The sequence below is a fragment of the Limulus polyphemus genome, unplaced genomic scaffold (genome assembly GCF_000517525.1).
Source record: "Limulus polyphemus unplaced genomic scaffold, Limulus_polyphemus-2.1.2 Scaffold2657, whole genome shotgun sequence".
In the NCBI taxonomy this organism is placed as follows: domain Eukaryota; kingdom Metazoa; phylum Arthropoda; class Merostomata; order Xiphosura; family Limulidae; genus Limulus; species Limulus polyphemus.
Window position 1 is genome coordinate 935 of NW_013668267.1, and position 14,648 is coordinate 15,582.

The 14,648-nt window shown below is 31.4% G+C and overlaps 1 protein-coding gene across 4 annotated transcripts in view; it reads right to left on the reverse strand.

Annotated features, from left to right (window-relative positions):
• Positions 1-1,331: 1,331 nt before the first annotated feature.
• The window catches only part of LOC106467551 (acetyl-CoA carboxylase), a 156,452-nt gene continuing 143,135 nt past the window's right edge, over positions 1,332-14,648 (reverse strand). For all 4 annotated transcript variants that reach the window (XM_022395748.1, XM_013927912.2, XM_022395750.1 and 1 more), the window contains 7 exons: positions 12,888-13,081; positions 11,896-12,031; positions 10,637-10,814; positions 9,054-9,321; positions 6,796-6,966; positions 5,154-5,287; positions 1,332-2,063 (listed from right to left, as the gene is read on the reverse strand). In XM_022395748.1, the coding sequence (XP_022251456.1) occupies positions 1,745-2,063; positions 5,154-5,287; positions 6,796-6,966; positions 9,054-9,321; positions 10,637-10,814; positions 11,896-12,031; positions 12,888-13,081 (1,400 nt within the window). In that variant the 3' untranslated portion in view covers positions 1,332-1,744. The remainder of the gene's footprint in view (positions 2,064-5,153; positions 5,288-6,795; positions 6,967-9,053; positions 9,322-10,636; positions 10,815-11,895; positions 12,032-12,887; positions 13,082-14,648) is intronic.

A 14,648-nucleotide genomic window follows, 5' to 3' on the forward strand; every position in this document is an offset into this window, starting at 1 on the left:
TCTTTTTTTATAACCATTCATTAACTTTTCATAATAAAAGTTCTGGATAAAAAAGCTGTTGTTTGATAGTTAAGCACAATGGGCTATCTGTCCTCTGCCCACCACTGATATCAAAACTAATCTGAATAAAAAAGCTGTTGTTTGATAGTTAAGCACAATGGGCTATCTGTCCTCTGCCCACCACTGATATCAAAACTAATCTGAGTAAAAAAAGCTGTTGTTTGATAGTTAATCACAATGGGCTATCTGTGCTCTGCACACCACTGATATCAAAACTAGTCTGAATAAAAAAAGCTGTTGTTTGATACTTAATCACAATGGGCTATCTGTCCTCTGCCCATCATGGGTGTTGAAACTCGATTTCTAGCATTGTAAGTCCACAGACATACTGCTGTGCCAGTAGGGAACAAAAATTGTTAAAATCATGTTGAATTTATCATGCAGCATGTAATATCATTCAACTTTTTCTTATGCCAAGTTGGAAAATAGGGGCAGGACAATGATGTTTGATTTATACAATTTTACCAATATAGTGGATACCATTTATTTGGAAAGAGTTGCTTTAGGTGTCTCAATAGCAAAAAAAACAACATACTTATGATACTACTTTATAGAAAAGGCTTACAACTCTACAGGAGTGCTTTCTTCCAGCAAGATTTATAACAACAATAGCAGGTAGTGGTATCTTCAACCTGAGCTAAACTTCTGGCAAGGCATACAAGATATACTTGTTTCTAATCTTAAATTGCTGATCAGAGAGAAAGCAGCCAACCAGTAACACCCACCACCCCATGGGCTTCAAACTGAATAATGTAATTTAACGTCACAGCTTTAAGTGTAAGTACAGTGTCACTACAGCATGAATTTGAACCTTTTCAATCTGTAGTCCGGCACACTAACCACTAGGCCATGCCTAGCCATACAATATAACCTAAGTACACTTTAGTAATTGCATAACCCCATTGAAGTACTCTCATAGGTCACCAGCTTCTTTTTTTTAAGCAACATGTTTTTCCTAGTGACATATCTTAAAAAATAGATCTCATACACTTCAAACCTGTAAATGGTTTCAGAATTAAAGATTATATCAGATGAAATTGACATCTTTCAAAATCAAATACAACTCATAAATTATCTTGGGCCTACTATTGAATACTTAAAGTGCCAAATCATGCTTTAAAATTTGATTGGTGTAAAACACTTTTAATATGTTTGTGATGTTTACATAAACAATTCAAGAGCAGGTTGACATTGTTGGTCACAGTTACACTGCAAATTTATTATTAAAAATGTTAAAATTAATTTAAGTAAATCGAAACACAGTCCATGCATAGCCATATGGTTACTCTGTAGTAATATTTTCTATCACTTGAGATTTGTTTATTTTTGGTCAAAATGCATGAAGATACTTTAAACCTTCATGCTTTTACAGCAGGTTATAATCTAGAGTAAAGACTTTTGAAATAATATGTTTATTTTCAATGGAAAAATCATTGAGAGATACATGTTCTTGTAACTGTTTGAAACTTCACTTTACACAAAATGTTAATTTAAATACTGATTTTAAGTTAAAATAATTTTAATTAAGCATATGAATAATGTATACAGCAAGAAATATTTAAAAATAAAAATTGCAAAAGTAAAACTTCCATATCCCCAAAAATGAAAACTAATGAAAAAAAAGTCAATTATTGTACACTTGTACGAGAGAAAAATAAACAAAAATAAACTTAATTAAAACAATTTAACATGTGTCAGCTGGTATCCATGACCCTCGTCGACTGTTGTTTGGTCGAAACTCTAAATCTTCTATGACAGAAGGTCTTGGGTTTGATGTGGCACGTGAATTGTGAGGTTGCTCTTGTACTGTTTCTCGAAATTCTAGAACCCCTACAGGGATAGAGCTACGCCGAGTTGAGAACCTTTTGGTTGATTTTGGAACCGAGATAGAACAATCTAAGGAGTTGATAATCTTCTGAAGTTCTGTTCGCTGCTGGGGGCTCAACATATGGATAAGACTTTTTGCAAGATCTGAAGCCATGTCTGGCTGATCATGAACAACACTGGAAGTAAAAGTATCAACAAAAATGTTAAAGAAAAACTATCATACTGGACAGAAAAGAAAGTGATACTAAATGTAATACGAAATTTTCATTCATAAAATGTCTGACAATAGCATTTAGAAAAATGATTATACTTTACTAACTAAAAATGCTCCTTTTTTAGGCTTCCACCTTAATAGGATATTTTACCATCATTGAGTGTCTATAAATGCTTATGACAAATAACGTTATTATTATTTTTTAAATATGAAACTAATATTGAAATAGTCAATTTGTATGTCCTGTCACTGTTATCTTGTGGCAGCAACATTTAGAGAACTAAGAAATGTTTTCTTCTATAAAATGAATTTTCTTGGAATTATTTGTTCATCTTTATTATAAGTGCAAACACAAACATAATAAAATGTTTATGATTCTCAAATGCTTCAAACAAGAGTATAAAGTAATAAAATTAATATATTATATTAATTTAGAATTATAGTATTTTCACAATTCTAAAGCTGGTTTGATATTAAAAATGGAAGAAAAATGTTTTAAAATAGCTTGGGAGGGTATCAGAAGAAGTTGAATTACACAAGAATGCTCTTCCCAAAAACCTCAAACATACAGCCTAAGCTGTTCGATATAACACATTTACATTCTGCGATTTTTTAGCCATTAGCAGCACATAATGTAGCAACAGCCAAAATGGTGCTTCTATTTAGTTATACTGAATTTTATTATTAGAACGTTTCAGCAAATGTATATAGGCATTCCCAATTATGAAATAATAAAGGGAAAACAGCTTATTAACAACACCTACTACCAGTTGTTGGGCTACTTTTGTCTGATTGGATAGTGGGATTTGACTAACACTCTTATAGCACATTCATCGTCCAGCAGTGTGAAGCACATTTTTCATGGCAATGGGATATGAACATTGAACAGTAGGATTTATAGTCCAAGTACAATAACCATTAGGCAATGCCTGGCCTTTTGTAACACAAAATTAGTTTAATCAATATTATTATTATCGTATAATACCTCTTCGCCAAAATGAATTAAACAAGTTATAAAAACATTTTGTAAATGTAAAATGATGTGGGGGATGGCAGTGCTAAAATGAATGCAAACAAGAATATAGGGAGGATACAGCTATACATAGATCATTCCTACATTGTTTGTTTGTTTTGAATTTCACGCAAAGCTACACAAGGGCTATCTGTGCTAGTCATTTCTAACTTAGGAGTGAAAGACTAGAGGGAAGGCAGCTTGTCATCACCACCCACCACCAACTGTTGGGCTACTCTTTTACCAACGAATAGTGGGATTGACTGTCACATTATAATGCCCCCATGGCTGATATGGGGCAAGCATGTTTGGTGGGATGGGAATTTGAACTTGTGACCCTCAGATTGCGAGTCAAGCACCTTAACCATCTGGCCATGCTGGACACATCCCTACATGACTTTAATATTACTGCATTTGGAAGTTATATATTCCTGACTGTTGGCATGCAGTTTGTTTATCATAATATCATGGTTATGTCAGAGTAGGCATCAATGTAGTACAACTACGAGCCTAGGACTTACGTACAAGGAAAACATGTGTTGATTATTACAGCCTCTTACTATAGGGTCGATCAATTGGACCAACCTCGTAACCATTTTGAACTTGTGCATTTTACAGTGTAACATTAAACTTTAATGTTGAAAGTCATGTAAGGATGATTCATGTATAGCTGTATTATCTCTATATTCTTGTTTGGATTCTTTTTGGCACTACCATTCCTACATCATTTTGCATTTACAAAATGTTTTTTTATTACTAGTTTTGTGAAGTTTTTCTCCTGACTGAAAGTTAGTGTATTCTATGAATGTATATATAATAAAATTTAATATTATGTGTATTAATTTTTTTACTTCTTTACTTCATACATAATATAGGGGTTGAATCCCTAAAGACACTGACTGTATAGTGTACAAAGCATTGAGTATTATACATGTTACAGTCATCTGTTATTGGCTGGTAATTCCTGTTTCACTCTGTACTTAAGCTGTAATAAAGCTAATTTCAAGGGGTATGATAATGTCATTTACACTAGAATTTTGTTTTAATTACTACCAGTTATTACAACTAAGCAATGACATTGTGCACTGCCCAGAAACACGTAGAGTGGACTTAGGTTTAAACTGACATTAGTGATAAAGTAGTTGTAGAGTTATCTCAACTGAAATAACAACATGAAAGATGAACAGTTTGGTGGATTGGTCACTTTCTGGTTTGGTATCTTAGCACTGGTTTCTTGCCTTGTTTTTTGGCTTGTTGGGTAGAGAAACAGATGAAAGTTAGCGGTAATATCATTTTTTAAAGTAAAACTCTCTGTCATTGTTGATTTTTTAGTGTGCATATTTGTATTATTCCTATTGAGTACCTTGGCCATCCCTACATATAGAATAGAGTCTATTGACTCTATGATACTATAGGTAAATACAGTTGATGACTAACACGCAACCTTAACAGCTTGTAATAAAAAAAAAGTTATGGATTTCATGGTGGAAGGTTGTTAACATAAAAATTAATTACATTCTTAGCTTAGATATATGGGACATAGTGTCAGCACAGATAATGATGACAACACTTTTAGTAAAAGCTTTGATACCAATTTTATGAAGAAAAAGTGAAAAAAAAAACTACACTTAAAGTTTCAGTTAGAAGATTCAGGATTTTTATACAATGTGACAAACGTGACATAAGTGTTCCATTATTTCAACTATTAATTATAGACTTCCAAACATTTGAAGTATTGTACAAAACATCCAAGAAATTCAAACTCTATATCCACTTTATGTAACATGTAAGGCTTACAGTTTTCCATTGAACAATTAAAAAACAGTTGTAGTTGGTGATGTTACTAGTAATTTCATGTTACTAACACACGTTTAATTGTAGAAAGAGACCTCACTTCATACAAGAAGTAAATTTATTAAATAATTCTTGTTAACAAATTAAAAAATGCATTTAGGATAATTACTCGTACATGTGTGTTGTAAGTGTGATTTAAAACAAATTACACTGTGAAAATTATTTTAATTAGAAAACAAAACTAACCTCTTGATTTGAGATACAAGTAGATCTTGCTTCAAATAATAAAAGCTATTTGTTTTGTTGGACTGGTCATTTGAGTCTTCCAGTTGAGTGGTCAGCCACTTTGCCACAGCTTGGTTGTCATCCCACAGGTTGGACTATGTTGGTTGAATTACAAATATCAAAATTAGGACATTAATACTTATAAATTTAAATAAAGAAACATTCCTTGTACAAAATATAAAATTATCACAGCAGCTTGCATTTAGCTAAACACCTGAAATTTACAAATCCAACTGCTATTGTGAACATAAAGTATTTAGTCATTCCATTACACATTAATGGTTTAATATAGTTCAAATATGCAAACATCACACCAATACACTGAGAGTCACGGCTAAGCTGGTACAGTTATTTCAGTTCCAAGTTAAACTTTAATGCCTAGTTTTTATGCACATTTGCTAAAAAGTAAGCATTGTATTTTTACGTGGATCAATAATAAAAGAAAATTTTTTTTTAAGAGATCAACCATTCATCATACAATTATTTGAAACTGTAAATACCTGTACAAATATATATAAAGATTAGTTTGTACAGTGACTAAAAACTTTATTAGCCCCCCCCCCCCACAACATCACAAATATTTCTAGTATTAAGACAGTTAAGCTGTAAAACAATGGGTAAAAGAAAAGTAAGGATCTATATGACTTTCAAGGGAAAGTGATAGTGGGTGCTTATTTAATTGGAGCATTGTTATCAATAATAATTGCTATCAGAGCATATCAACAGTTTCAAATGAAAAGGGGTGAATCTGTCACTATGAAAAATTGTGGTTGCCACTGTAATATGACCAAGGAAAAAAGATGATTTTTAGGTTTATAAAGCACAACAGGTGTCACACTATGTCTCCACTGATTTTTCTGACAGTGATAAGGAAATAATTATCTCCAACTATACCTTATGAAGGAGCATTACAAAAACTGCATATCTCACATGCAAAGAGGAAAGCACAGCTTCAGTGTTTTTTTTTTACAGTGCAAACCATAAACAATGAATGCTTGAAAGCATGTGTCATGGGCTGAGATATTGTTGTTCAGACTATTCTGTAAGAATATTACAATAAAAGTATAAAAAGCTAGATGAAGCACTTCAATCTGCATGGATTTTTTAAACAGTGTTATCTATTGAAGTTTTTTTTTTGTGGTCTTATCATTTTTTTTAGATAAGTGAATATCATCCATAACATACCTGAACACATCAGTTCATTATGCTCACCTCACAATGATACATTTTCAACCTGACAGACAAGGACTTTTCCAAGACAATAATGTAACAATTCATTGTGCATATACTGACTGACATTGGTCTGAGGAGCAGAAACAACACACTGGTTACAATAATACTCCTCTGACAAATGTGAATCAACTGCAGACTATAAATCTTAATGAATGGTTTACAACTGAATATAAATGACACCTGGCTCTATCTCATGTCTGTCAAGGCTACTATCTTGGGAAAAAGTGGTCTGATCTCATATTAGGTGGGGACTCTACAAAAGTTGCCAGAAAGTGTACTTTTAACACTCTTAAGTTTAAAGTGTTAACACAGAAATAAATAAATTATAAATAATAATAATAAATATAAAAAATAATAAGAATCATCTTACACTAGCAACACCAAAGTCTTCAATAAACCACCTGTTAAGCATGAAATCTAATTCTCTGGAAGACAAATGAGGTTTAATTTGAAGCAGCTTTTTCTTCATTTTATCTTGTAACAGTAGTCGTCTGAGACGCCAGTAGAAGAAAGATCGTGCTTTAGCCCATGGAATAATTTCCTATATTAATTGAAAACATTAAAAAATATCTTAAATCAAGCAACAAAATATGAAATTAATCTTTTGGAATTAATAATCTAATGGATGTAAGCAATTAAGAAACACAATTACAAGCCTAAAACCATCACTGTTTGCCATTAACATTGATGAATGATTAAAAATAAAGAAATAACTAAACTGAGTACAATTATTTATTTCAGTGAATAAAAAACCATTTACTATTCTTACTGTTTAATAAAGAAATCATTTCAATACAAATGAATGTTTTATGTTTTTTATGAAACTTAAAATAATTTCATTTTAAAATCAATTAACAAAAAAATGACCACTCAAGCCCAAAGATGTACAAAACTAATGTTAAAGATATTATTCATTCTAAGTTAATGGTTGTAATGGATTATTGATTAAATGCATTTTACTGCTTTAATGTTTTAAATGTAGTGACAAATAAACCATTTACCATCTCTACCTTTGTTTCTTCACTAAATCTACATGAATCTTTGTTTATCCTATTTTTGGCCATTAATACAAGAGCTTGATTGCTTTAAAAGAAATCTTGATAGCTATAGGCTGCTAATTACATGTTTGTCCCCTTGGTGGATCAGCAGCAAGCCTAAGGGCTTATAATGCTAAAAATCGGGTTTCAATATCCACATGAGTAGGGTACAGATAGTTCACTATGTAGCTTTGCACTTAACATAAAATAAAAATTCCATGCTTTCATTCAGAGAGAGAGAAAATTTTTTTTGTTTTGAGCTCATTGTTACTTAGCAATAACAGTACAGAAAAACTGTGGTACATTGTGAACTAGATTATACTAAGAACATTTAGTTGTGTGTATGTGAACAGAATACTTAGATGAAAAGAGTTAAACATACTAAACGTATATAACAATAAGAACAGTAATATAAAACTTTTTTAACTCTATTAACCTGGTACCTCACAAGTAGAGATCCACAAAAAAAGTGTTTTATTAACAATTTTATACATATACATTGATGTGTTAAATACACAGCCATCACAGGATATAAAGGGTGAGGCAAAAGTGCCTACAGAATTGTTTAATTTAGAACAGAGGTTAATTCCTAAATATTAGTCTGAAAGCCACGGTGAAGTGGTATGTATCAAAATTATATTTTGACATTAATTAGCACTTTGAAGGTAGTGTGATGCCATCAAAAACTGACTGCTTTTAGGAAGAATGTGTTCAGATTGTGGATGTAGAATTTCCATGATGGGGATACCACTTTACTTAATGACAATGGAAAACAAAGGATTATGGATCCAACTGGGGAGCCATAACCATCAAGGAAGAGACCTGAAACAAGATGTACCCCAGTTGTGGTAAGCATTTGCAGCATCTTATAATGGATGAGAATCCAAGAACACATAGTTCAGTGGCAAAAGCCATTTGTGCACCCATGTACAAGTTGCTTCAACTATTGCATATTTTCAATCAGATAGAGAATGAAACAGGTTTTTATGTTATTCCATACAAAGATATACCAGTAAAGTAACTGGATGCTGTACCTATGAATTTTTGTATGATCAGATTGTTGAAACGAATGCTGAGAAACTGTCACCCAACTACACTACACAGATTATGGAAAGCCTGCAGGGAGGGGCAGTGTACTTTGGACATGGCAGCTTTAGGGCAAAGCATTTTGAAATTGAAAATATATGGTGGGGCTATTGTCAAGATGCCTGGTCATCAGACAGAGTATGGCAAGATGTACTCAACCTATATATATACTACACAAACATTGTTCTGTAATCTCAGTAAAGCCTGAGACATTATTTGTGGAAATTTTAATCTCTCAAATGTTTTGTTTTCAAACAATACAGATGCAATAGTTTGACCTTTATTTGGGTATTTTAGCTATAAATATTATTATTTCCTAAGAATATCCATCATTTTAATTTGAAAACTATTCTTATTCATCTTATACAAAAATTAACAAACAGCTTGATAACATTTAGTCTCCTAACTTAATTAGTTTGTGTATGGATACTGACTAAAAACAATACTTAATTATGACAACGCTTGATTATGAGACATCACTAAACTAAAGTAACAAAACACTTACCTGAATAACCCCTTTTTCACGCATTCGTACAGGAGTGTCATGCAGATCTGCAAATGTCAGAGCTACTTGGTGGTATACTGGGAACAATTGCTGTTCTCTTTGATTAAGCTGTTTTTCTAAAGATGACTTTTCTTCTTCTGTAAGCTCTTGTGATGTGAGGCAAGCTTTTATTTTTTGACAGATATCATCAGTCCGATGCATTGTTTTCAATAAATCTTTCTTCCGGTACTTTATTTCTACAGTTCCTTCTGGTTCTAAAACACCACCTCTAAAAAAATAGTCCCAAGTAAACTATTGCTTTTAAGTTTAAACTAAAGTGCATTTATTTTATAATTTACACATTTTATACACTGAACAAGCATAATTATTTTGTATTTGGCAAAGCTTATTTATACTTACAGTTTAAAATATAGAAATTCTACCTTTAAGATTTTTAATAATTTGATGGTTTGAGTTGTTAAAAAGGGTCTTACTAGCAAGCACTAGTGAATTAACCCCTTAGCTCAGTTGGTAGAGGACTCATTTGGTGTGTGAGAAGTCTTGGATTTGAAAGTGAGCCAAGGAAATGACCATAAGTTAAATTAATGCAAGAAAAACTGGTGCCCAACTAATGGCCATCCCACATAACCGAGATAACGCATGAGGACAAGCTTTGTTTGTGAGAAGGGGAGAATATGGTAGTTTTATTTGTTAAAAAGTGCCTTACGAGTAGGTTAAGCCTATTGCTCAGCTGAATTAACACTCATCTAGGTTTAACTTCAACCTGAGGAAATGTTTAAAATAAAAGTTTACCACTGATAAACGTTTTCATGCCAGGTGAGTGTTCTACTGGCCAAGCTAAAGGGTTAACCTTTAATGCATGCTAGTAAGGCACATTTACCAGCTCAAACTACCACACTAAAAGCATTCACTTGATGATTTGTACAATAATAAAAGACAGACAAAACACCAACAAGTTTGAATTTCATGACTTTTAATTAATATATCACACACTAGTCAACAGTTCATAATTGTGGTGATAAAGTAACATGATAAATATAACTTTATTTACAAAACACAATACATAAAAAACTATTAAGTGAAATAATGTAAATATTTATTGGATTCAGAAGACCTGAATATAGCTTTAATCATGAGAAAATACATGAATTAAGAAATCCATTTTTGTTAACAAAATTGGAATCATTTTTAACAGTTAAATCTATAAAAATGTTACTTAGTTTGTATTACATGAATTTATGTGATCAATTGTGAAGAAAGATGCAAAAATACCATATAAATGACTTTGATATGAAACAATTTTTTCTGCCTTATACTGAAAATAATTTCAGTTTTATCATTTCAAAGCTTGACACATTACTGTTTGAGCTACTGAAACATTTATCAACAATCTGTTTTTGATAGCTAAAGAGATTTGTATATATATATCAAAGTGTTCAACAGCCTTCTGATGTACATTTTCAAGTAGGAACTATTTAATAAACATTTTAAAATAAATTGTTTTATTGAAATTTTCAGATAAAATGTTCTTTGTTTAAATATGTCTGATCAATTTTTTTTAGCATTAATAAAATAAAACTTACCTGCTCTCAGGGTCAGCAAACATCTCCATATGCGTTTCATTAATCATAGCATCCAAGACCACCCACGCACCTCCTCGCAGTTCTGCATGAGGTGGGAGGTAAACCAGAATTGGTTGGTTGTAGTCTCGCAAAGCATCCACGATATATGCACCAAACTTTACTACTTGGTCATACATATCTAGCAATAAGAAAAAATTATTTATTTATTTATGATTGACAGTTAAAATATTCTTTAAAATAAAAACACACATGTAAACTGTAACAATAAAACCTCTTATAATTCACTAACTCCACACAAATTCTAAAATAAATAGTCAAGTTCATGATTTTATAAAAAATAAAATGAATTCGAACTTATACCATTTTTATACGAAATACTTATTTGTGAATTTCTTTTCCTCACAAAATGTAGGTTTCAGTGAAGAAAAGATTTGTTAGAGACCTAATCTATTTTTTGACTCACTTCTTATATATCAGAAGACTAATTTCACTGAATTCATGGCTCATCAATACTACTTGAAAGAGCAAGGCAAATAATGAGAAATAACAGAAAATTATCTGTGACCGTAAGTCAGGTGTTGTTGTATTTTAGATTATTGGTGATAATCAAAATCAAACAAAAGAAATACTTGTTAAAAATTCTATACAAAGTCTGTCCAAATCAAACTTTTACAAACCTCAAAAGAAAAGTTTTTAATTGAACTTCAAGTGGAAAAACTTACTAAAAACTGTTCAAATTGGGACAATTCTTCCCTCAAAGGTTAGGTTTTGGTGGGTTAAAAATATCCGATAACTTAATGTAATTACACACAATGTCAAATGAATATGAATACATTAAAAGAAAAGATGTTTTACACCTGTCATACAATGATGAGATGCCTTGTTATGAAAACACAGATCTGACTGTTACTAACAATGTCTTTTGGAGTTCCTCATCCATATTTTATAGATAATAGCTCAATGAAATCTTGGATTCTAAAAAGAAAAGACAGTTAAGATACAGCTAGTCATTCAAGATGTTTCAGTTCTGAAACAGAATTTTACAAACAAACCTGTTAGTGTCACTGTTTAATTTTTAGTCAAAAACCCAGCACTGATGTTTTCTGTTCACTCATTTCTCTCCACAATCATATAACTAAACCCCAGATTCTTATATAACAGAAATAGTGGTTTCTAGGTTTTAACAAAAAAGAAATTACTTGATACGGAATATTTAAATATAAAAGTACTTAGATCATACAATTTAATCAATATAATACCTTTCATTCCCCCAGAAAATCCCCGCCAGTTGGCAAAAATAAAAAGTGGTAGCTCTTCTCTATTGAAATCTTTGATTGCTTGAGCAGTTTTGTAGGCCGAATCTGGAAACCACACTTGCCCTGCCTGAGACACTAACTAAGAAAATTTATAGACACTGATATAATGGTTTGCTTGAGAAAACATAAAAAAGATAAAGTATAAAGGTCTGATATGAAAAGAAACATTCACACAACATATCACAAAAAAAGACTTAGAAAAAATAAACATAAAGGAACAAAAATGAAAAATTGTCTAATTTCAAATAAACCTACTCTTTTTTTTTTGCAGGAATAGGGTGTAAGGGGATAGAAAGAGTAAAAGCAGTTTTAATTTATATTTCTGTGTTTTTTTTTTCTCTAAGTAACAAACTGAAAGTTAATACAGCTTGAAAGATAAATGATTAGTTATAAATGAAGTTAAAAGTTAAACAGATAAAGTATTTGCAAAAGTTCTTTGTAACCACTATTTTACCATTTTAATTCAGATTTCTGTTTTTTAGGTAATATATTGAAGGTGTTTAACATGGTTTGGAATAAAAATTGGTATTTATGATTTTAAACCAGAAAACAAGACTTTAAAATGTTATTATGTAGTAGCATTATAAAATTAAGATTATATGAATACATTTTTGTGACAAGGGCAAAAGTTAATAAATAATAAGATGTTTGGTGATATAAATATTTGTTTGATACTCTTTCAGTTATTTTACTATGAATATTGAAGTGTTAGAGAGAAAAATGTAATATTTTGATAAAGTATTACACCTAAATGCTTTTGTAAAAAGTGTTTATATATAGTTCATCAGTGTTTTATGACAAGATGTACTGAACTTGGTTTGTACCCAGGACAAAGTGTAAGTTCAGCCTCTTGTTTTACTGGAATCGGGAACTATTGTACAGGTAAAATTGCATCATTTAAACTGTGAATTACCTGTACATCAAGTGGCACCTACCTTAGTCTCAGAATCTAAATTGGCAGGATCAGCAGGAATGACGAGATCTACAGTTCGAGTTTCCACAGCAATAACGCCGACAGGTATGCCACCAAGTCTTGCTCGTCCACACACAACAGTCTGAGCCCACGGCTGCATGATCTCATCAAAGGAATCTCTGTCAAAAAATCCCTCTTCCCAGCTTCCGGGTAGAGCTGTAGATACAAATATTATAAGAAACCATCTAAACAAAGCAAAAAATCCTATTAATATGTTGAGAAGCTGCTGGTTCTAAATCAATGTATATAAAAGATTTTAACAACTATTATTAAGAATTACAGCTCTAATTAATCGTATAAATAATCCATTATTCTTTGTTATTTGCAAAAACTAAAATTAACTTTTAGCAAAAACTGACATTTTTTAATAAATTTTTGTAGCGATCCAAGTTGATTGATGTGATATTCTCATACTTTTAAGCTATAATGTTTGTCTATAAACTTAAAAAAATGTAGTTATTTAGTGGTATCTAAATATGTCTTCAAATACAAATGCTGCTTACATTATTACTTCCTTTGAGCAATAACCAAGTAGCATTGGATTCTGTGTCAAAAATAATGACTGGATAAAAATAGTCCTTACTTTTTCAAAGTTAAAAAAAACTTACATGCATATATCAATAACTTCTGACCAAAACAAGCTACCTACATAGATCAGAACTAGTGTATACAAGGTCACAAAATCAAAACTTATAGTGATTAAAATGAATGGCCTCACTGTTATTGATATTTTGGGTCATAGTATTAATAATATCTCACAAGGTTCGGCCAGGTTAGGAGATTTAGGTTAACCTAAGTCCATATACTAAGCTAAGAACATAAAATAATACTCACAGTAAAAACATTTATAATAAATAAATGAAAAATGATATATATTAAACATTTTAACAAGTATTGTTAATGAAACTAACAATATAAAAAGAATGAAATATAATGTAGTTACAAGATGCATAAAACTAGTTTGCTTCACGCAATGTTACTGATTTCCTGTCTCTTTGAAAGTGTGACAGCAGCATATGAAAAACTTTACACAATACTCCCCAACAATGTCTTGTTACTAACAGAATACCATTAAATTGTTCTGACATGTAACTTTAGATTAGTTTAACATCTAAGAAAGATCGCCATAAGATGTTACAGTACAGTTGAATAGTACAGCAAAAACTAAACTTTATGTACATAAAAAAAAAATTAAAGAACAAAATCATGCAATAAGTAGTAAAAATATTAATACTCTAATTAAATTAATCAAGGTAAACGAAACAAAATAGAATTTACTCAACACACTAAAAGATGTGTCTATACACAACTAATCCAATTTTAAGGCCACACTTATCACTTATACACTGAGTGGTCACAAGTAAATAGACACCTAATTTTTCGTCATTTAACTGATTTATGATAACTAATTTGTGTTCACAGAGCACTATATAAATGAAAATGGTCCGCACACTAATTATCTTGTGCTACAACATGCCTAGAACTCAAGGTTCTCTCGAATTGTCAGATTTTATTAGAAGAAGGATAGTTGGTCAAGCAGATGGTGGAATAAGTCAGCAGCAAATTTCGCAGAGTCAACAGAATCCTCGTGCAGTTCAGGAAACACGGCTAGGAAACAACTGAGCATCGTCCGGGTCCATCGGAAAGGACGAAAAGGGCTGTAAAGAGAAGCATCGAAATGGATACCAGATTAACGAATACAGAAGTGGACAAAGTTGGTGGG